The sequence below is a fragment of the Dipteris shenzhenensis genome, chromosome 5, assembly GCF_047967505.1.
Source record: "Dipteris shenzhenensis isolate YYH24624 ecotype China chromosome 5, Dip_SZ_1.0, whole genome shotgun sequence".
Lineage (NCBI taxonomy): Eukaryota > Viridiplantae > Streptophyta > Polypodiopsida > Gleicheniales > Dipteridaceae > Dipteris > Dipteris shenzhenensis.
Genome location: NC_141600.1, coordinates 51,574,434 through 51,598,785, shown reverse-complemented (window position 1 = coordinate 51,598,785; position 24,352 = coordinate 51,574,434). Strand labels below are relative to the sequence as shown.

The following is a 24,352-nucleotide window of genomic DNA, read 5'->3' as shown; positions in this document are numbered from 1 at the left end:
AGGGGAAAATTCCTGGTTGCCCTGTTTCTAATGCTTTTATTCATGATTGGAAGAGAATTCTCTCATATGCAAAATGGACAGGTGCTTCTTCTCATCATGGTAATTCTCTTCGCTTGGAAAGCATCCATTGGAGCAAGGTGTTTGAATTGCCTCTCGCTTTACAGGCACCTATTAAAGCATACAATCTCATGAAATTGGGCATAAGATTTGTTCGTGATGTTGTGGATCAACAAGGTTGTATGTTTTCATTTCCACAAGCTTGCAGGACATTCTCCTTGGGTCTACATCATAGGTCCATTTGGAGAACTCTTTCAACTATGTTGCAGCCATTTGTTCCGGTCCCTCCACTGTTTGTATAGGACAGATTACTGGACTGGAATTTGACTTCCTTACCTCCTGCTACTCATATGCTCTCAATGCACAATCTGACCTCCTCGAAGGTCTACAGATTTCTTCTTCCACCGCCATGGATTGATAAGCATGCCAACACTCTTTGGACTTTGGATAGGCCTCTATCTTGGTGGCAATCACGACTCATGAAAATCTGGAAAGCCAAATTGCCATTGAAACAGAGGTTTTTCTTTTGGAGATGTATAGTGGGAGCTTTTTCCATTGGGGCGAAATTAGCAGCACGCCGCATTGCTTCCCCCTCCTACCCCCGTTGCTCTCATCACTGTGAAACAGTTCCTCACCTATTATGGTCTTGCCCACACTCTCGCATATTGATCACTCGTATTTCTCATTTGTTGCGGCTTCGGTTTCCCTCTATTAGATTTGGGAAACTTTTCTGGATGTTTGGATGCCTCTCATCTCAGATGTCTCCATTCCTCCTCTTCTTTCACCGGACTCGCTTTTGGGTACTATGGACCATTTGGACTCAGAGACTGCATTCCAGGATGGGTCAATAGTTTCCTCAAGCATATATTTTCTTCAGAATGTCCCTCAAGCAATCCTTATATGACAGTTTTGCTGCAAGGGACTTGGATGCTACTAGCCTTGAAGTGTTCTCTATCTGTTTTTGAGTTTTTCCATTGGGCTCTAGTTTGGAGTCTAATGTCAGTGTGTGGGAGACTTCCCATCTTGTAAATTTATGAGAATATAGATACACTGGATTTTACCAAAAAAAGTGTGTTGAACTTTTGAGACAGATTTGGCATTCTAAGATTCCTCTCCGTCAGAAGGTTTTCTTGTGGAGAGCTTTGTTGGGTGTTCTTTCTCATGGACAGCTCTTGGCACGACGACATATTGCTTTCTCTATTTGTCACAAATGTCTGGCTCCGAGAGAGACTGTGCCTCATCTCTTTTGGCATTGTCCTTCCTCTCGTGCTTTCTTGGACTTCCTTGGGCAGATTTTGAGAGCTCGGTTTTCTCAGATTGCTTTTGGCAAGTTCTTTTGGCTTTTTTGTGTACATCCACCCAGACAGGAGTTTGATTTCTTTTTTCTTTGGGTTCGGTACTGGGCACTCTGGGCACTGTGGACTCTTTGGAAGGATCGTAATCATAGGGTCTTTGGTGATCCTGTTTTTTACACTTTCTCTTTCTTCAGACACTCTTTGCAGCAATCGCTTTTTGATTGCTTGCAATCTCGTGTCTTTGATCATGATGTATATTTGTCCTACAGTGAGATTTTCTTATAGCTCTCCCTTTCTGGGATAGCTTCTTTGTAATATAATGACTCAAAGATTCAAAAAAAAAAAAGTGTATATATATTGTATGTATAGATACATACATACATACATATATGTGTGTGTGTGTGTGTGTGTGTGTGTGTGTACATACATATATATGTATGTATGTATGTATGTATATTTATTTATATTTATATATAATTGATAATGATGATTGTATAATTGTCTCATAGCTAGGTCATTTCAGATTTCAAAAAAGGCTCAATGATGCAAACGTTCTGATTGTATGCAGGGAAAACTAGTAAGGCCTTTCCATATTTCACAACATTTAAGTCGGGAAAGCTAAATCGTTATGGGAGATTTGTGCTCCCATCAAGCCATGAATACCAATCCCATTCAAGTAAGTTTTTTATTCAGATGATATCCTTCATGAAAGACTTCATAATTAAAGAAAGGTTACTTGTAGAAGGTGTTGGTCAGTTTTATCAAAGATTTGGCTGGATGTTTCTTTTAATCTTAATCATCGGGAGTCAGTACATGTTAGCAATATATCCTTACAGGTAGAGGCAGTTCATGTGAGCATTATATCCTTATCATTTGCTTTCTTACGTGAAAGGACATATGGATTATCATAAATGTATCCTTTTTTGCGGAGTATGCATGGTGGCTGGCGTTTCTCATTATATGTTGTATAGGATTTTTCATATCCCTTCATGTCATAATAAGATAGGCCACACCATCATTTGCAATGCAAATGGCAGCTACGCTTGTCCATCTTCATCCACTATGACCTCAAATGCCTTTTACTTCAGGCTAATAAGCAGATTTGGGATCACCTTGAGACATTATTTGGTCATAAAATCACCAACTCCAAAGTCTTTCTGAAGCTCAAGTTCTATGATTTGAAAATGGAAGAGATTGAGGAGCTGAGTGATCATCTAGCAAGGTTTCAATCTCTTGTTCAACAACTTTCACGTTTGAAGAGCTGACTTGATGATCAAGATAAGATGGTTGTCCTTATGAAGTGTATGCATGGAATATTCTGCTTTGAGCAAACTCTTGAAGTCTTTCGTCTTGCCACTACCGCGTTTGATGATATGGTGGCACTACTCACTGAGAAGGACTGTCGCAATAGGAAGCCTCTCTTGCCTATCCTGGTGATCAAGCATTTGCTTCCACAAGCAAATGGAAGACCAACAAGAACATTATTTGTAGGTTTTGCGAGAGGAATGGACACATTGAAGCTCATTGCTTCATGAAGAAGGAACAGGAACAAGAGAAGCACCATGCCAATATCCTTGCTAAAGAACAAGCTTCAGGAGATATATGCAGCTACAACAGAGGTTCACGACCTCTCTTTTGAGGACCCATATGATAGTGATTGGGCTTTCTAGGCCCTCTATGCTATGTGTGTTTTTGTTGAGTCAATAAGGTTTTCAGCCAGTTGTCCCTCTAAACTGAATGTATTTGCAGTCAATAAGAGGTACTCTGTCTTGGGTCGTCCCAAAAAAATAAATGTATTGTCTTTTACTTTGGTTTGATGGTATTGACCACCCAGTTCAGAGTAAGGGGGGATGATGAGTGATGGTTTGCCCTTGCCGGTCACAAGCTGACTGAGAAGTCACTATCACACGGGAGGTGTTGGATAGTTGTACTTGCTCTTTGCAGTATTGCAGTGGAGGGGAAATCGGTCTACTCCTTGCGTGTTGGGTTGGAGATATCATAGCCAAAGAGTGTGTTGATGTGATGTGTTGGTGTGTAGTACTAGGAGATCTAGTACTAGTCATTGTGTGAGTACCGCGTCTCACTATGGGACTCATCCGGTGCAAGTGTGTGAGTGTGTAGCCTATGAGGCTTGTACTTAACTTGTCTTGTCATACTTGATGAATGAATGAAAGCCTTCATGGATTCTACATTTGTGTACCACTTGTTCACTCCCTAGCCTATCTCTACTGCACCATCATTTAATTGGCTGAAACACCATGCCTACAAGAGTGGGAGTGGAAGACACATGGGGCAAACTAGCTTTGGAGACAGCCATGGCAGTCCTCTCTACAGGGACAACTCACAAAGGCACTACAGAGGTACTCACATGCCTCAACAAAATCTGCCTCTTGCTAATAGCAAAAATAGACAGCTTGGAGTTCACCATTGTGGCCCTATTGGCTGAGAAAGCGCATGTGGGCAAAACACTAGCTGAGATTAGGAAACAAGGTGGGAAGATACAAGAAGAATGGAGGAAGGAGAAGGCCAAGAAAGAAGAATGGGAGAAGGAAAGAGTAGAATGGGAAAATGAGGAGACCAAGCTACAAGACAAAGTACACACATTGGGGACTGAGCTACAACAAATGAAGGGCAAACAAATAACATCATGGAGGCAACAAAGTTATGGATGAGCTGAAAGCAGAAAATGCAGCTCTTAAGAAAGAGATGGAGGCCATGCAGACTACCATGAGTGGTAAACATGCCGAGTTCGCACAACATCTCAACAAGGGGAAAGAAGTGATGCTTGAATGGACAGAAGTTGTTAAAAAGAGATCAACAGCTCCCAAAAAAGAGCTCATTTTTGAGACACTAGAGGAAGAGAAAAGACGGGCTGGTAAAGCAATGAATGTCCTGGTTAGAGGCTTCACAATGGGAGACACCCCAATGGCAGATGCTCAAGCCTTATTTGCCAAGATGGGAGTGAACCTTACATGCTAGGCAGCTTGGAGAGTAGGGAAGACGGAGATACCTCAAAACCCCTGGTTTGATGATGAGTGCAGAGAGATATGAGCCCACCTCACAGGGGAGTGAGCCTTGGGTTAGTTGACATCATATGAGGCACAACGGATCTTTCAACGGTTGATCATTAGATCATTTCGAGGAGACCCGCGACCACTGGATGGGGACTTCTTTCGGAGGGGAAGCCATCCATCCCCATTACTAATCCGGGAGTGTGGCACACTTATGCATGCTCCCTATATGATGTCGTGAGGCAAACACCGCTAGACATGTTTAACCTTGCAGTTTGTCACAGCTTCCCACCAGCATGGAGCACCACCACTATCGTACCGATACACAAAGCAAGAGACCTCATGGACACTGGGAACTATCGCAGCCACATGATTGGCCACACATTGGCCAAGATCTATGGATCGGTACTAGAGAGGGAGATCAGCAGTCATACAGACGCATGGGGCAGCGAGCACTAGGGCACACCTCTAAGGCCTCTAGATCTCTCTGTAGCCTCTTCGTTGAAGAGGATATAAGGACTATATAATCAGCATATAACAATATATGTATAAGGAGATCACCTAGTAATGAACCCTCGTCCCCTAGGCGATCTGTGAAGGATTTGATCTCATCGGTGTAGAGTCCAAAGAGAGTCGGTGAAAGAGGGCAGCCTTGCTTCACCCCAATCGTGCTCTCGACTCAATCCGATAGACCGCTTGGAGCACAGACCCTACCTCTGACTGACTCATATAAGCTCATCACACTCCAGATCAACGTCTCTGGAATCCGCATCTCTTGTAGTCTCCTGATCATACGGGATGGCGGGACAGTGTCGAAAGCCTTTCGAAAGTCTATGAAACATGTGTACTTTTTGATGTCTGGACCTCGCCTCCTCAATGACAGCCCTCAGAGTGAAAATGTGGTCTAGAGTAGAGTGTTGCCTCCTGAATCCTACCTGCGTGTTCTGCAGAGAGAGAGACCTGACGGTCAACCTTGGGAAAACTAAGGTTATGATCTTCAACACCTCATGAGCAGTGATTCGCCATCTTAGTTTCATTTATCGTGGTGAGCCAGTGAAGATAGTGCGGTCGTACACATATTTGGGAGCAATCTTCACGGACCCATCTTCACAATGACCCATGCAGTCCAGGCACGGCTCACACGAGGGCGTAGTGCTTTGGCTAGACTAGAGCGACAGTGCTTTTAGACACACTTTCAGGATCCACCGACGAAGGGCTAGCTTTTTGACACTCTGGTGCGATTGACTACCATGTATGCAACACCCACCCTTCTGGGGATGCGATCTCCCGAGGATAGACTGGAGGAGCTTCGAGCGGCTACACGTGACGATTAGGTCCAAGATGATCCGATGTAAGCCCTCAGTCCCACATGAGATAGTATAGGCAGAGTTCGCCATGACACCTCCTTTTAGACAGTGACTTTCATCCACAGAGTCTGGGACTTACCCCACTGGAGACTTTTGAGGTTGGCCCTAGAGTCATTCAGACGAGAGCGGGGCAGACACATGGTATGCATCTACATGGCTTGCCAGGCACGGTATCGAGATGGACATGCTTTCCTCCTTTCATTACAGCATGGATGTGCCTCCTAAGTCGATCCCACAAGATGAGATCAACCGTATCATACGGTTAGACCTCCTCCAGCTTTATACATCCCGGACTTGTGGGGGGGACCAGGAGCTCCCCACCAAGATCCAGTTCTACCGCGACCACTTCTTGAGAGTATCAGAGGAGGGATTCATCATCAGACCCCAGTATCTCAAGCACAGAGGAGTCTCCCATGCACTGAGGATTGCCATTGGTTAGATGCGGGTTTTGTCCCATCAGTTGAGGATCGAGGTAGGGAGAACAACAGATGTTTCAGAAGCCAACATATGAGTGTGCCTGAGGTGTTGTCACCCGATTGAGGGGCATTATTAAAGTCACCACAAATGAAGGCATGTTGTCTCCATGGATAGCTATGCATGGCAGTCCATATCAAAGCTCTATCACGAGAAGACTGTAAAAGGGCGCAGCAAGCCACAGTAGCTCACACAAGGGCTGGGCTGAAGCAGGTCTGCTCCTCTCCTCTCTCACACACACCTACACACACACACACACACTCTTTCTCTCTCTCTCACACACACACACACACACACACACCTTTTTTTTTTTTGGAAGAAGAATATTTTATTACTGTGAAATAATTACATTCATAGGTACTCCAAAAGCGGAGTAACTACTACTCAACCAAAAATCTCCGTATTGTATAGCTAGAGGGTGAAATACTTTGGACCAATAAATATTCTCAACCCTCACAGAATTTCCCAACAAAAAATCCATGCCATTCCATTCCAAGTGGGATAAAATATGCTTCCAATCAACAAGCAAACGAGAGACAAAAGGGCAGCCTCTGATCTTGCCTTGAATAGAGCCAAGTAGAAATCCCACTGTGTAGGCTGCCAATGCCCAAAAGCAAAAGTATCAATATGCAACAAAAGAGAGCGGATCATGAAAGCCCAAGGCTGATCCCCGTGCATAAACTGCAACATCATTTTCCCCTTGTGAGCAAGTATATGCACTTGAAGATTGAGTATGTTCAAACCCCCATGCATCTTTGGAGAACAGAGACGATGCATAGAGGGTAATCTGAGACTTTTCTTGCCATTTTTTGAACGCCAGAAAATCTCCATGATAGCAGACATAAAGAAAGCCAGATTTGCCTTAGTAAGCATAATGAGGGGCAGATATAATTGTATGAATGCTATCAAAATGGATTGCGTTATTCGCAAACGAACATGTAATGGCCAAGTTGCAAGCATCCAATATTCAAGTTTTTCTCTCAGCTTTGTGAGCACCCAATCAGTTTGTTGAGAACGAGTGAGCCCCCAACCTAGAGGATAGCCAAGATGTCGAATCGATTGAGAAGGTGGAATAATTTTCGCAGGCCACAAAAGACTATGCTAGTCTTTAGCATGCAACGGCAAGAGCTTGGATTTCTGAAAACTCACATGAAAATCAGCAGCCAAGCCATATGTGGAAGGAGCCTGCATAATCAAGGAGAGATCGCTCTGAGTATTTTTTGGGGTAAAGAAAGAATCATCAGCATATGCTTGAGCGACCATGCTGCGGCTGCCAGGAATTTCCAATCCATGCAACATGCCAGTGTCCAAAAGGTGGTCCATATATTGAAGCATTGGATGAGTGGCTATGGCAAATAGTAAATAAATAAGGGGATAGCCTTGGCGAACATAACAACCAAGAGTCCAGGTTGTAGAAATATCCCCTGAAAGTATGCAGGCAGCTTTACTATCTTGATATAGCCAATTGATAACTTGCTGCATTTTTTTACCAAATCCGAAGGCCTGCATTGTTTGTGAAATAAAGTCCCACTGAACAACGTTAAAAGCTTTGGCAATATCAACTTGCAATAGCAAAACATCCTTCTTCATATATGTGGCAATTGTTTGGAAGAACAGCCTTTATCTATGAAAGCTCTTTGTCTTGCTCTGGTCTCCCATTTGGCAAGTTTCCTGTGATCATTGATTTGGAGACAATGTTTAGCTTGGCATAGTGTTGTTTGCTCATGCAAGAACAAAGGAGGAAATTTATTGAGTTCAGTGAGGTCTTGGCAAGTCAATTTAGCCTAAGCAACAGTTTACCTTATAGTCTTCATGTAAGACTTGCCATAACCTCTAATTACAACTTGCATTTTGGAAACAAAAGAATCCCATGCATTATCAATATGAAAGTGGCTCTGAGAAGATAGAGCTTGATAGGCATTAGTAACCATCGCCTTGAAAGTAACATGCTGCAAATAGCTATTGTTCACAATCAGATGTCGGCTTTGAGGCAATCTATCATTTGGCATATCATGAAAAGATAGCCTCAACCATAACGGTGCATGATCTGAATGGACAAAGGCATAGTCAACCCACATTTTGCATGTGAAATCATCATTTTGTTGCGGGGATTCGCTATACCAGCGATCCAGACGTGCCTGGTAAGAAGAAAGGGCATTATGTTGAAAAGTGTATCCAGGTGACAAAAGCTACAATTCCTTCCAAAGATCAACCAAATCAAGATGAATCAGTAATTGAGACCATGCATGTCTTTCAGAAGTTAACATATGAGTATTTCCTGATGTATTGTCACCCTGTTGTGGAGCATTATTGAAATCCCCACATATAAAGGCATGATATTTCCATGGATATTGGTGCATGGCATCCCAAATTGCACTTCTATCCCGAGAAGATTGAGGTGCATATACAGAAGCAAATTCAAACACCTCAACACACACACACACACACCAACTCTCTCACACACACACTCTTTTTTTTTTTGGGTGAGAAGAAATATTTTATTGCTGTGAAATAATTACATTCATAGTTACTTCCAAAGTGGAGTGACTACTACTCAACGGAAAATCTCAGTATAAGCTAGATATACATCATGATCAATCAAACGAGTCTGAAAGCAATCATAGAACGTGCCACAGAGATCGTTTGAAAAAAACAAAAGATGATGGAAATGTAGGATCATCAAAGAGTCTATGATTTCTGCCTATCCATAGAGTCCACAGTGCCCAGTAACGCACCCAAACAAAAAATAAATCAAAACCCTGTCTAGCTGGATGAAAACCAAATAACCAGAAGAACCTGCCAAAAGTAACAGTAGGAAATCTCGCTCGAAGCTCCTGTTGGATGAGAGCGAGGAAATACAAGTGTGTGGACAGTGCGAGAAGATGTGAAGCACAGATTCGGCAAAATGTAGACATCTGTGGCAAACAGGCGGAGCAATATGTCTTTGTGCGAGTAACTGCCTAGATTCCAGAAAATGAGAGAGAGAGAGAGAGAGAGAGAGAGAGAAGAAAGAAAGAAATATTAACATCCACGGGAGGCCTCACGGGCCTATGGGACAAAGTACACAAAAAGCGAACTCATATAAGCCTCACTGGGCTGAAGCAAAGGGCATGCTAGGACCCTTGCTGAGTACTAATCTATGCTAACAATATCATAATCATAGAAAAAGTCAACTACAACTGCATAGTGGGCCAGATCAATCAATCTATCCAGGCGCTGGGACAAAATTGAAGCCTGGTACAGTGATGGCTCTCTGGTGGGCTGCGAAGATGTCTCGTATCTGTGTTTGTTGAGCTGTCTCGCACCGTGGTGGGGGACGCGGTCTCCTCGCTCTCTGGACTCTCTGGGCTATGTCTAGAGTGACCCCCCGTCTGTGTCGGTCTCCTCTGAGGAAAGTTGTGATAGGTCGGACCTCAAAAGAGTGTACTTTGGGGGCTGTCTGTCGCACATGTGGTCTCTGCTCCGCTCTCTCGGTGGTACTGTGCCGGCTGCTCATCCAGACTACTCTCATATCGGCTAGCTCCTCCTCCACTCCACTATGTCCAGGGCTGACTCAAGTGTTTAGAAGTCTCTGTCGTGTCACTGTGCCCGGTCACCCTCTATGTCCAGTAGTGGTCCGACCATCCCCTATTGCTCTCTGATCTGTCGCAGAAGCGTCTCCCTGTGTCGCTGCATCTCCATCAGATAAAGCCCGATACAGACTGTTCATGGAAATGGATCAGTCGTGACAAAGGACCGAAGCCACTGCCCTCTAGGTAGAGACAGTGTAGCGTCCCCAAATCTCTTAGTAGGCTAGGCAAACACAAAGAAAATGCTCCTCTGTCTCAACCGCCCCCAGTGTACATCGCGTGCAGACCCACTGCTCTCTACGTATACCCGCTACTCTCCTTGCCTCGATCCTGAGCTGATGGGATGAAACCCACATCTGAGCAATGGCAATCCTCAGTGCATGGGAGACTCCTCTATCCTCGAGATACTGGGGTCTGATGATGAATCCCTCCTCTGACACTCTCAGGAAGTGGTCGCGATAAAACTAGGTCTTGGTGGGGAGCTCCTAGTCCTCTACCGTATGATACGGTTGATCTCATCTCACGGGATCGACTCAAAAGGTGCATCCATGCTGTACTCAAAGGGGAGAGAGACGTCCTCAGAAGATGTCCATCGTGTCTCCTCTGTCCGAAGAGAAGAGGAGGCTGCCAGGTATCTTGCTGAAATCTAGCTCTCGCCACGGGTCTCTGCCACTGATCATGAAAATGAACTGTTCCTAGGTGCTCCGCTCTGCTGCTGGCATCTTAGAGAAGGAGGCGCTGCCCTGCTTGTTCTCCCCAAACTCTAGGTTGTTGAAGTCCCCTCCAACAATCTAGGAATCTATATCCGGAAAACACTCTGAAAGCCTCCTCCAAAAGGCCGGTCGATGCTATCTGCATGCTGGGGCATACACGTTCAGGATCCCAATCCTGGACTCTCCCATCCTAACTCCCATCCAAATTGTCTATCCTGGGATAAACTCGTCCTAATCATAGACCTCTAGAGCCATTGTTTGTGAGATCGAGATGCAGACGCCTCCGCTGTATCCTACTGCAGGGGACCACACCTCTGGACCTCTCCCTGGGAGGAGGTGGTGTCTCCGTCTGATGTTTGATGCTGAGAACATATGGTCCTGAATCAAAAGGATGTCCACTGTCCGCCCGACCACTGTCCTTTGCAACTCCTGCTGAAGGATCAGATACTGCGGTTGACTACGAGCACGGTCGTGAAGCCCGTGCACGTTCCAACTCACTATGGTCCAACTCATGAGGACAGGGATGCAGAAAACAAGGCTCTCCTGTGAGTGGGTGCCTCTTCCACAAAGACTGTCTTATATGACTTTGTCGGGGGTTTGGAGGGCGAGTAGTCCGTGTCTGTACGTCGACTTACTAAGGTGGGCAGTGGCTCAATGCCAATCTTCCGTGCCTACTTCATCATAAAGGAGACTTCCACCCCGAACAACTTGGCACACTTCTGGAGTGGCTAGTAGTATGCCTAATCAACCTTTGCCTCAAGCGGCAATTTGATAACTCCTACCGCCCAACCACACATTGGCTTCTCTCGCGTGAACTTCTCATTTATAAAGATTAAAATCATGAAAGTCACTCAAGATGGTGTGAGGTTCCCCCATTTTGTTTAGGGACCCAAGAGGTCCCCCCAAAAAGTGGAGGGACTCTTGCCCGAAAGGTCCCCTACAAAAGAGGTCCCACCTTGGAGGTACCTATGAATTTTGTAAAAACCAACATGTATAAATATCTCTCAATGGAATGAAGCTCGCACTCTTTGGGATTCAATCTTCAAGTTCACCATTGTGTTCATGTGATTGATCTCCCTTGGGTCCATGCTCTCTCAACACTATCATGTGATAGCATGCTCTAAACTTGCAATCTCCCCTCCTCCTCCTCCTCCTCCTCCTCCTCCTCTTCCCTCCACCTCCTCCTTCCTCCCTTGATTCTCCTTCTCAACCCTTTACCCCTGAAGACGCGAAAGGGACTAGCTCTCCATTCCTCAAGCCTCAACTCCTCCTGAACCCTGCAACCCTCTCCGAATTTTGGAATCCTAATTAGCTTTCTCCACCTTATCCCCCTTCTGAACCATGCAACCCCCTTTTAAACCCTTGAACTCTCATGGAGTCCAGAACCTCCACCCATCGTTGTGATCTAGCCCTCTTTCTCACCTATGCGAGTATGAGAGTTGCATTCCATGCTTCAGCCTACACTTCTCACCAGAATGCAACCCGAGGACCTATGCTACAGCTGAAAATTCACCTCCGCACCATGAGCGTGCCACAGGTCCAGTCCCTATGGCCCCATTCACTCGTCCAGGAGGGAGGGGGCGGGTGGTGAGGGTGACCATAGTAGGAGGGGCGAGGGGAGGGGAGGGGGCGGGGGAATCCAGGAGGGAGGGGGGGGGAGTGGAGAGGGAGCGGGATCCGGAGGGGGAGGGGGGAGGGGGAGAGTAGGGGTAACCACATGCCCCCCCTGCTGATCAGACTCACTGGGGCTCTGGACTCGCTCCTCCTCAGTCGCTGCCAGGGTAACGTCCGCAGCTTCCACCATCACAGCGTTAGGAGCTCCTGGGGCCCTCTGCTGTTGCTACTCCTCAGGTGCCTCTTGAAAAGCCTTGTCTCTCGCTCTGCATCTAGTCCTCTGCCTGCGACGCTTGCGGGCCTGTTTGCTTGGTTTCTTTCTCTTTTTAACTTGGCTCCCCAATCCCCTTCTAAGGGGGTCACCCAAGGGGTTTGAGACTCCTGCTGCTCTTGTCTGGGGGGGTGCTGGGCTAAGGCCTGCTGACTCTGTGTGCTCTACGGGGGTTGGGGGGGAGGGGCTTGGCCTTGGCTGCGGGGGCAATCTCTAGCTAGGTGACCCATCTGTTTGCAACGGTCTAAATGTCCGACCAATGAAGGGAAGAATGGATCGATACTTCTTTGGGAGCCCTGGGAAGTAGAGCGTAACCGAAAAACAGGGAACATGGTGTGTCGTGTCCATGTCCTCCACTGTAAAGCCATGGTACCAAGGAAAGAGGTACAGCAGATGCGGGCCCTAGGAGGATGGGGCTCTGCTCCACGACTGTCGAGGCAGTGTTGGGGGAGCTCAGCTAGATAACGAATACGCCTCTTCCATGGATGGTGACCTCCTAAATGTGGTCACCCTCTAGTGCCAAGCTCGCTTGGATCCACTCTCGCACTTGTTTCCTTGTAGGAGTGAGGCCCACAATTCTGCCCACGATCGCCTTGTCCTGAAGTGACCGAACTGCATGCTTCACCTGTTGCTTGTCGGTTGGGGAAAGGAGAATCTTAACGGTTGTGGGATTCGAGGGTGCTGCCATAGAGCCCCTCTGGCCACACCAAGGGTCACCACCAAGAAAATCTTCCTCGAAGACAAAATGTAATGACAATAAGTGGGTTAGGGGCACTTTTCCCTCATTTAGAGGTTTTTCCCCCTAACCACAATTAGTTCACTTACTACGGTTAGTGAAGGATAAGGTTTGTCACTTAGACGAAACCTTATCCCCCCTTTGTATTTTGGTTGACTTTTCTATTGCATACTTGACGTTCAACTTACACTCTCTTGCTTCCTGCTCTCTCTCTTTTCCATCATTTGGTATCAGAGCAGCTAGAGCTCTCGGACCTGCTCTCACCCACAAGCTTCAGCTCAAGCGTGAGAAGCTACCTACCTGTGAATCATTCCGTACAGCCATAGTTGGTTGTTCCGTATAGTGCAATCGTCCATACACCCAGCGTCGCTCTAGCCTTACTGCATTTCGTACCAGCGCCAATCTGCTCCCATGTGTACAAGTGCTGTCATTCGTACTATAGAGTAACACTGTCTCCATCCGTACACTATTGTAAGTAGTCCGTACAATGCAGTACATCACCGTACGTGCGTTATCTTCTGAACAGTGCTGTTTGGTACAGGTACTTGCGCCGTACCTTCGTTTATACGACTATCGTACTGTTGACAGTAGACTGCCGTAATGTTGACCGTACACATGCATTAGTCTGTACACCTCCTTTCCTGCGCTGTCCGTACTGCTCCCGACAGTTCTTCCGTACATACCTGCAATAGCTCCTCTATCAATGCATATTAGGCCGTACAACAGTATGATCATGCGTACTGTTCTGATCAACCGTACCTATGTTGACTTCTGCACCTGTGCTGACATTAGGGCCGTACAACTCTCGTTAGATGTCAGTACAGCCATACAGTCCGTACTATACGGGCTGTTCTAGTCTTTCTGTAAAAGGGTGCCTTGGTCATTTGGAGAGTTCTCATTGCAGGTGAATCTTGCAGGTGTTTTTTCTTTTATCATGCATTTGTGCAGTGAGCCATTGTTTGGCTGTGGATTCAAGCAGGTGCCTTTTTTTTTTTCAGAAATAGACTTCTATTAAGTAGAAGAAAAAACCCGCGAGAGTAAGCTCAAAGCGGAATACATCATGAAATCATGAGGATAAATAAAACCCCCTCAAAGTGAGGTGGAAAACAACCAAGGCTGAGGCTGAAAGTGCCACCTCAACCCTGTAGGAGTCTCAGAGAAGAAAGGAGAATCCTTCCATTCCCTAAAGAAAGAAGCCCTCCTAGTTGAGGTTGCATGGGAGTCTCCCTGCATACTCATCCATACGGCCATCAAAGTAAGGGTGGTAGTCCAAGAGCCCATGGTAGTTTAAGACTCCAAGTGTGGTAGTCCAAGAGAGTTTGGTAGTCTAAGAGTCCAAGGGTGGTTGTCCAAGAGCTTGTGAAAAGTCCAAGAGTCCAAGGGTGGTAATCCAAGAGGTAGTGATAGTCCTAGAGTCCAAAGGTGCACGTGGCAACATCTCCTAAGCTCATCTCCTCCAAGCTGGCGCATGGCAAAAACCTGTCCGTGGTTAAAACGTAGAAGAGATATGAAGATGTTTGAGTGATTAGTTCTATAATCATACGCTTTGCAGCTGATCTTCATGCATAGAAGTTAAATTTATTCCCTCCTGTGCAGGATGAAGTAGATAATTTTGAGGTTACAGTTGCATTGATTGTTTTTTGTTACATGACCAGTTTGGAACTGCTCTTGGATGCTTTTTTTGCCACATTACTGGAGATGCGGATTTCACCTCGTAGAGTCTTGTCTCAGCTGCAGCCTCCTGATATGTAATAAGCTCTCTTTTTTCTCCTTTCCCCGCCTTTTTTGGGTTTGGTGTGTGCACATGTGTATTGGGGGTGGTTTTGCCTAGTTTCTTCACTGTGCTTTTGTATGAGTGACTAAATTGAAACAGTCTTCTCTTAGGAGTAGTTGTAGCCTCGATGAAGACTGTGTGAACCTTTTTTTCCTAGCCTTCTCTATAATTTCTAGCCTTAAACATGATTGACTATGTCCTTCACCTGTGAGATTGTAAGAGAGACTCAGTATGCAGACATTTGCATAACTCTTGGCCACAGTAAATGTTTCAAGTGAAACATTTTGAAACTTGTTTCCACTAAAAAGTGTTTAGGAATTTAGCCTTTTCACTAGATGCCTCCAAATTGATCTGCACTGATTATATACACAAATATAGCACATATAGATATGTTATCAATAATTTATATTTCTTGGAGTTTCGAAAAATGCTTTGCCATAGAACATATGCTATGCTTCATTAGGGTGAAGCTTGTTTCTTGGTGACCATGGTATGTGTACTCATGTGAGAGGGTATATGGCATATGGGTATGTGCTATAGACCAATTTTAAAATTCGTGCCTGGAGATAAGGATATTTATAACTGCATTGATTTTTCCCTTTGGGTACGTGTTTATAGACCATCGTGATTTTTAACTTTGTGCCTGGAAATAAGGAGATTAATAACAGCATTGATTTTTCCCTTTTACATTCTGATTGCATTGTTGTTGGATTCATCTAGATATGTCTGTTGCACTACATGACATCTGTACAAGATATTGATGATATTGGAAGATTGTCTTGGTTAAAGACATCTGCATTTTGCTTTTGAGTTCTTTTCGAATCTCTTTTTCCTTTCTTCTTTGTTCACGTTATTTTGAGTTCCTCAGATTGCTTTGTTTTCATATCGCTTTATCCATACTAGTTTTAGCATTTTGAAGTTTGCAATTTATCAATGCTTGAAGAAACTGTACTTCATGCAATGCAGTACTGAGTTATTATGTTTGTGTTTTAAGTGGATCAGTTAAATCAACAATGTTTGTAATAGTTGACTTGTTTGTAAGTGGACTTGAGGTCAAGTTTACCCAGCCAAGTCTCTGTCCTAGAACTTACAGAAATTTTCCTTACTGGTGTTCAGTAGAGGATATTCGAATCTGTTGCCTATCATATCTGAATTTTATTTCATGATTTTATGTCCAGAAAACTATAGGAGCGTATCGAAGCATGATGTTGCTCATGCAAAAACTGGATGGAAGCATGATGCTGCTCATACAAAAACCATCGGAGTAGATAGAATAGGTAGCTTTTCTCAAGGTAGCCTAATAGCAGCTCAATTGGAAAACCTTCTGCATCGAACATTAGCACAGATCTCCAGTCAGTTAGAACAGTCTGTAAAGACTGATGTATTACCACCTCAACCATCAAATGTCATAGCAAAGCTTCTTGTTGATCGTCTTCAAACCCCCCATGAGGTTCCCATGACAAAGGAGCACTATGAACAGGTATAATTTTCTGGTGACTACGCACAGCTTAATCAACTTTGTAACTAGTCAGGATTGCTGTTTTTCTCTGGTACCGTTTCAAGGAAGCAGGATTATTGATGTTTTTCCATTTGGTCCTACTTAGTTGACACATATGGGCTATTGATTTGTTATTGTTTTTAAAAACTGGTGTTCTGAAGATGATGAAATATGTGTTGATTTAGTTTCCTCTGACATGTCCAAGGCATTGAAAAAGCAACTGGGTATGGCATGGATTAAAGGTCTATTCTTGTCTAATGAGACCGAGCTAGTCTCAGCAATGAATTCTTTGATTGGTGAATTGCCAGTTCAGTTAAAATAGTAGATGAAAATCTGCTAGTCTAACAAGCCTAGGAAAGTGTGGTACTAAAGCAATTTATGAGATATCAATCGATTGTTAAGCCTTGAAATCTCTTAATGCTAAGAGAAAAGCTTAAAATATCTTATTCTTCTGGCAGCTGGCTTCAATCCAAATTCTGTAGCTCCCATATTTCACTTGCCTGCACAAAGGCCGCATGCTCAAAGAAGGGATTCCCTGCAGGCATCCCTTCTTTGACCTTTCCTTATTGCAACCTACTGCTCCCAGTGAATGTATAACCCACTGTGGCAGAGACTCGGCCTGTGATTTTTCAATTCTTCTGGCTTCGATCCAGTCACATGAAAACCTGTTTCATCCTGTTCGAAACCTCAAAATGCAAAACAGACGAAACGTTTCAAAATAGGAGTAAACGCTCTCAACAAAACAGTTGTTTCACCCAAATCAGAATACATGCTTTTGCCCTGGTTTTTCTAGAATCTAATGTGTTTGTTTTTTGAATTTCCTTTTTAGTATCTTGTCATGTATTTCTCTTGTTCACTCTAAATTAAATATAGCATAGCTTTTCGTCCCTGTAAGGGTGTATGTGTGTGTGTGTGTGTGTGTGTTTGTGTGTGTGTGTGTGTTAGTGGAAACGGAGTGGTGTGTGTGTTGTGTGTGTGTGTGTGTGTGTGTGTGTGTGTGAGCGTGAGCAAGCTGAGCGCCCCGCCAAGATCTTCTTGCAGGCCCCCCTTCCATCCGTACGCCCGTACGGTGGCCGTATGATTTCCGGACGACCGTACCAGTGCCTAGGGTAGGCTCACCATCCCTGCGCAGATCTGAGCGCAGGCCTGCACACTTTCTCCGACCTCTGTTTTTTCCGTGCGTACGTACGCCTTTCATCAGTCCTTCCGTACAACACAGTTTCCAGCGCCCTGTCAGCCTCTTCATACAGCCCAGCCTCTTCCGTACAAATTCTGCTGGTATTTCCGTGCAATCCATTTTCGTCCGTACAAACTTTTCCGTACAGCACACAGTCCCTTCTATGCAGTTTACTCCGTACAATCTCTGCTGTACAGTTCTGGGTTTTTTCCTCCGGTGCTCTTCGGTACAGTTCTCTGTCTACTTTATCTTTCACTCTATATCCCTCCGTACAGCTCTTTCTTGCTTTGCCATATTTCAATCATGGCTTCAAGTTCGGATGTGTGTACATATGCTCGCAAAGAAAGACCCGTAGATGCCAAGCGCTGTCCTTCTCAGCCTGCATCACAAGATGATGAGCTTACTATGGAAGCTCAATATGTGTTTGATACACTTAAGGATGACTTTCAGCAGTCACGACAAGAATGGGGCAAACCAGTTCCAGAGGTCACATACAAATTGAAATTGCCATCCCTCATGAATCCTCTCAGGAAGCTATCTCAAATTGCGGTAATAATATTCTTTCCAGGAAGAATCCCAGCAGCCAGTGATGTTGCATAGTGGATCAAGTCCATCCTTGGAGGATGCTTTATAGAGGGTGCCTATTTTGCATCTAGAGGCTTTTATGAGGTGCACTTATCAGATGCTTTGTGCAAGCAGAGGCTACTTGAGCTTTCTCCCCTCTTCTACGGGAAGCAGATGGTACATGCTATGCCTTGGTCACCAAATAAGGATTACCAAAGTCTTATACGACATCATTGTCCTGTATGGGTTGAGGTTGTTAACTTCCCGGATTATATGCATGAAGAATTGCTTGGCCTGGCTGCTTCTTTGGGACTGGTCATTTGTCCTCCACGCCCCATGGGAAACCGTAACAGGTTTTGCATCCTCTGGGACACTGATACACCCACCCCTCCTTCTATTGCAATGGAAGTTGAGGGAGTGCAATTGGGGAAAAAGTATTTTGAATTGAAATGGGGTGTGTTTGCAGGAGCTTGTTTTGCCTGCCACAAGTTTGGGCATCTAGCCTCTGAACGCCCAATGGTTCTGCATCAACCCCCTCCTAATGCCTTGCCGCCCCAGACACGGGAAAAGAATGAGAATTTGCAAGTTAAGGGAGCAAATAGAAATGGAGCAAAGAATGCCAAATCAATCAATCAAGTGCAATCACTTGCTGGAAAAGGAAAAGAAAAAGAAAAAGAGAAGATGAAGGAATATGTGGGAACAGATCGGGATGGTTTTCAACAGCCCAAGAAGGTGATTGTATTGAAGCAACGCCCCTTTCAATCACGTCAATGGGATGCTTCTTCTCCCTCTCCAGGACAGGCTTCCACTTCAGCTCCTGTCCTTCAAAATTGGGTGGGGGTTTTGAAGAAGGCCATCCCCATATGTGATTCTGAAGAAGGGGAGAATGCCATATCTTTCATGGATCATGAAGGCATGCAGCCCATGCAGGCAGAGGCTTTGCCTCTTTGATATCTTGTTTCACCCTTATACTTTTCTGTATATATCTCTTTCATGCATCACACACTCAAGTGCTTTACATACAATGTACAGAGCCTCTGCAATGTCTCAAAGTGGAGGCTTTTCTGGAATTATGTACATAAAATGCAGCCAGATATTGTTTGTTTGCAAGAGCATAATCAACACTCTAAGGCTGGTCATCATGATTACTTTGGAGGCTATGATATATATTATGCTGGTACCACTACCTACTCAGGTATATGCATAATGGTTAGACATGAGCTGGAGCCTCAGTTAGCCTTCAATGACAGCAGTGGCAGATGGATGGTCATACAATGTAATGTCAATGGTGATATTCTTGAGTTTGCATCAGTCTATGCCTCCCAGACCTCTGCCGTGAGGGCTTCCTTATGGGATTCTTTAAGCAAATATCCATGGAGATCTAATGCATTTATGTGTGGAGATTTTAATAATTCCCCTCTGCCGAGAGATAACACCACTTCAAGATCTCATATGCTATCATTGGAAAGGCAGAAATGGGATAGCATGTTGCTTTCTGTGCAGGCTGAAGATTTATGGCTGCTTCTCCAAGGGTCAGTGCTTGGTTATACATTTCATCATAATGCATTTACTACATACTGGGCAAGACTTTGTAGGCCATCTTCTGGTGGTTCTAGTGATGCCCTATAGGCCATGGTATGTGCCTTGTAGGCATGAGTGTAGGCACTTATAGTGTTAGTGCCTTCTAGGCCACATAGGACACTTAGTCCTATGTGACACCTAGGACACTTAGTCCTAGGTCTAGGTACAAGTACTTTGTACTTGTGTATTTTCATCTATCTAAGATTTGACGTGACTGATCTATCGACTCGTCTTGTATCTGCACTCTCTCTCTCTCTCTCTTCGTTTCGTACCTTCAGTGGTATCAGAGCAGGTATTGCTCTAGTCTTCCAGCTCTCCTCAGCCCCCGAGTCCTCCATTGCTCATTGGGAGTTTTCTGCCCTGCTGGTCGACACATTCCCAGCCTGTTCGAGGCTCTTCAGCTGCTGTCCAAGATCCAGGCGTCCAGCTTCCCAAACAAAAGGTGTAATTGCATTCCCTTTCGTACAGTCGTACGGAAGGCTTGGTATTTGCGTTCGTACTACACGTCCGTACCTGCGCATCACTTTGCCGTACTGCACGTCCGTACCTGCGCGTTGCTTTGCCGTATTGCACGTCTGTACCTGCATCGCCGTACCTTCAGTTTGCCGTACAAGGTACCTATACCTTCAGTTCGCCGTACAAGGTGCCTACGTCGTACAACTATACCTGCGTAGGAGTACAAGGTACTTTCACCGTATAGTTGTACCTGCGTAGGAACTCTGTACAAGGTACGTACGCCGTACAACTGTACCTGCGTAGGAACTCCGTACAAGGTACTTGCACCGTACCTACAGATCAGTCGTCAGCAGCCTGTACCAGCTTCCCGTACACACGTACCTTCAGTCGTACAACTTGTACTTGATCTGGGTATTCCGTACAGTTTCACCACAGGTTCCGTACCTGTTTCGGCATTGGCTTGAATCACGTTCTTGGTCTCACTGCAGTCATCTACAAACATTTGCAGTTTTGGGGCTTTTGCAGGACATTGGCAAATTTGGGGCTTTCATTTCCTTTAACCTCCTTTGATTGCAATTTCTTGCAAGAATATTGGAGTTTTGGGATTTAGTCTGCAATTTCTTGTTTAAATTGCAGTACATTGGGTCAGATTGCAGGACATTCAGTTACATTTGCAGGACATTGGGTCAGATTATCATACATTGGGTCACATTTGCAAAATTTCAGCAAAATTTGGGGCTTTTCTACATTTGCCTTCTTTTTGGCCTATTTCCCTCAATAAATTTGGGGCTTTTGCCAAATTTGCTGTTTTTGCAGTGAACATTGCCTGTCACAGTCACATTTGGGTCAGATCTGCATTTGCCCTTTGATTTGGGTCAGAAATTTGCAGATATTTGCTGTCATTTTTGGGACAGCCAGCTTTTTGCAGTGATAGCCTTGAGGCTTTTGGGTTTTCAGGTCTTTTTCAGGGTATCACATTTGCTATGGCTGGGAACAATCAAGATTTATTTGGAGTTCTTCGTGAAGATGATAAGTTGGATGGCACCAACTATCCGATGTGGTCTTATCTCATGAAACATATTCTTGTTGCAAAGCATTTGTGGAATATTGTTTCTGGGGCTGATCTGAGGCTAGCCAATGCTACAGTGGTTGTTTCTACTGCTGGTCCTTCTGTAGGGGGTACTCCTCCTGATGCCTCTTCCTCTAGCACTCCTACTGCTACTCTTCCAACTCAAGAATAGTCAAGATGGGATACAGAGATGCAAATGCACATTCATGCATTGCTTTATAATGCAAGAGAATCATTATTCCACACATGCGGTCTTGCAGGACAGCAAAGGATGCTTGGGATAAATTGGCTTCTCTCTATCAGATACGCAATGAAGCTCGTGTTGCATATTTGAGAAGGCAATTACAGAAAGTGAATATGAATGAAGGTGAGTCAATGGATGCATATTTGACAAAGGTCAAGGACCTCATGGAACAGCTTGCCAACATTGATGAGGTGGTGCCAAATTCACAGCTCGTCAGTACCACATTGAATGGAGTGCCAGATACATATCAAGGGTTTGCTACAACCCTTCGACTAGTGGCCATGGGTAATCCAGACCACTACTCTTTTGACCAGCTAGTTACTTTGCTTTTGCAGGAAGAGCAAAGTAGAGCTAACAGACAAGCCATTATTCCTGATCATGCATTTGCTTCACAGCAGACAGGAAGAGGCAAGGCTTCCAAGCCTATGGGCAAGCCAAAATCTACGCATAGCAGCTGCAATTCCTCCCATGCATCTAAAAATACAGTAGATAAGGGAAAGAAGAAAAGATGCAACTATTGTCGCAAGCTTGGGCATGACATTTCAGAATGCAGGAAGCGCATTGCTTCGGAGAAAAAGAAAGCAGGATTGACAGTTAATGCCTCACATGCCATTGAATCCCATGAGCCAGCAGATGCTTCACATGCACATGCTCTTCAGGATGATTGGGCATGGGCTGTCCATTGCTCATTTGATCCCTCCAAAGCTGATGCACTCTTTACTGCTAATGATGCTCAGTCCTGGTACTTTGATAGTGGTGCTTCCAAGCATGTCACATCTTGCAGACAGTTGTTTCATTCTCTAGTTGATGCACCTCGAGAGGGGACTGTTACATGTGCCAATAATGCTTCGTATGTTGTAAAAGGTGTTGGAGATGTGCAGCTCACATCCATTTCCTGCCATCCTATCACTCTGACAAATGTCCTTTTTGTGCTTGGCATTGAAGTCAACTTGATTTCAAGCTGATGCACTCTTTACTGCTAATGATGCTCAGTCCTGGTACTTGGATAGTAGTGCTTCCAAGCATGTCACATCTTGCAGACAGTTGTTTCATTCTCTAGTTGATGCACCTTGAGGGGGGACTGTTACATGTGCTAATAATGCTTCGTATGCTGTAAAAGGTGTTGGAGATGTAGTGAATGCTGGTCAGAATGAGATTAGGGAGATGGTGCAAGCCTTGTCGGCTAGACCATCTAGAATTGATAAGGGCAAAGCTCCAGCAGAGCCAGAGCCCAGTATACATTCATCAGAGCGTGCGAGGGTCAAGGTGCCTAATATTGCTAACTATAGACCGGAGAAGTACGCTGGTCGGATGACCGAGCGCAGTTCTGATATGATCGAGGTTTGGTTACACAAGTGGGAAGAAGCCTTCGCCATTTTTGAAATTAGATCTGATCTAAAGAAAATCCGTGAGGCCACTCACCTGTTTATTGAGGCAGCGGATAGATGGTGGATAAAGCAACTGAAGGATCAAGTTGCTCCTACCACCTGGGAAGGGTTTAAAGCTGAATTTAAGAAACACTTTCTTCCACCTGATGAAGAGTCCCGAGCTTGGGATGCTTATAGAAACCTTCGTCAGAGGAGTCTGTCGGTGGCAGAGTACACCGACAAATTCAGGGAATGTGTCATGAAAATAACAGACCCTCTCCCTATGTCGGTTCAGTTAAAAGACTATATCTATGGACTGAACGACAAGATTAAAATGGAAGTTCGGGCTAAATATGTGACTACATTAGATGAATCTATTGCAGTAGCCTTGAACTATGAGGATGCCAGAGGCAGATCTAGTAGATTTGTGCAGGCAGGGACTCAGTATGAGTACCCGAGAAAAGGGGGATTTCAGAGGAAATGGACTTCAAAGACAAGTGTCTCGCAGCCAAGTGGCCAAACCAAGCAGGTGAAGCCGGTTGAGGGACCAGCAAAAACAAGTACCACCGTTGGGGTGAAAAGGAAAATAACTCCAATGGCAGCCCGGGCTTGGTCAAAGTCCTTGTTGACCCCTGAACAAAAAGTGAAAGCTAGAAAAGAAGGATTGTGCTTCGGCTGCCTTCAGCGACATCAGTGGAAAGATTGTCCACTGAATAAAGACCGTCGCACGGCCAATATGATAATATCTGAATGCGACGCGGAAATGCATGAGAGTCCCAATGCGGAACATATGCAGATGCAATTGGCGGGACCTTCTCAGAGGTTAGTACCTGTGTTGTTAAGTGTGTCTGTTACTAAGTTAGTAAGCGGTGCACCTGATAACATCCTTTCCAAGCCCACACCACACACTCACACACACACACACACACACACTCATACACACACACACGCTCTCTCTCACACACACCTACGCAGCTCTCTCTCTCTCTCTCTCACACACACACACATACCACCACCACACACACACATATATATATAGACACACACACTTTTTTTTTAGTGAAATCTTATATTTTTGTGTGGGAAACCTCAAAAAGAGGTAAAAACCCACCAAATAAGTACAAGAAAAAATTTTACAAGTAAAGCCTCAGAGCAAAAGTCATGAGGCAGCCAAGTAAAGAGTTACATATCAAGCTGGAGGAGGATCAATCACAGCATTCTCCAGCTTCAAATTATTGCTCTGTAAAAACTGATGCAGTGATGAAACCACACCATCAATAAAAACCAGCTGTTTTTTGCCCTTGTGATTCTTCTTGATATAGGCTGGTAACCGAAATTTCTGAATCACAGGGTCAAAAACCTGTTGTAACATGGGATGAAAAGATTCTAGTAAAAAAGGCACTTCTGCATCCCGAACAGAAAAAGACTCTGATTCTTGCTTTCAAAGGCTACTAGCCTTCCCTCTTGAAGGAGAACTGCTCCTACCGCAATGCCACTTGCATCGGTTTCTAGGAA

The 24,352-nt window shown here is 44.8% G+C and overlaps 1 protein-coding gene across 4 annotated transcripts in view; it reads left to right on the top strand.

Annotated features, from left to right (window-relative positions):
• The window catches only part of LOC147902168 (uncharacterized), a 132,189-nt gene that overhangs the window by 74,709 nt on the left and 33,128 nt on the right, over positions 1-24,352 (top strand). For all 4 annotated transcript variants that reach the window (XM_087374905.1, XM_087374904.1, XM_087374903.1 and 1 more), the window contains 2 exons: positions 1,921-2,028; positions 16,060-16,361. In XM_087374905.1, coding sequence (XP_087231031.1) covers positions 1,921-2,028; positions 16,060-16,361 — 410 coding nt within the window. The remainder of the gene's footprint in view (positions 1-1,920; positions 2,029-16,059; positions 16,362-24,352) is intronic.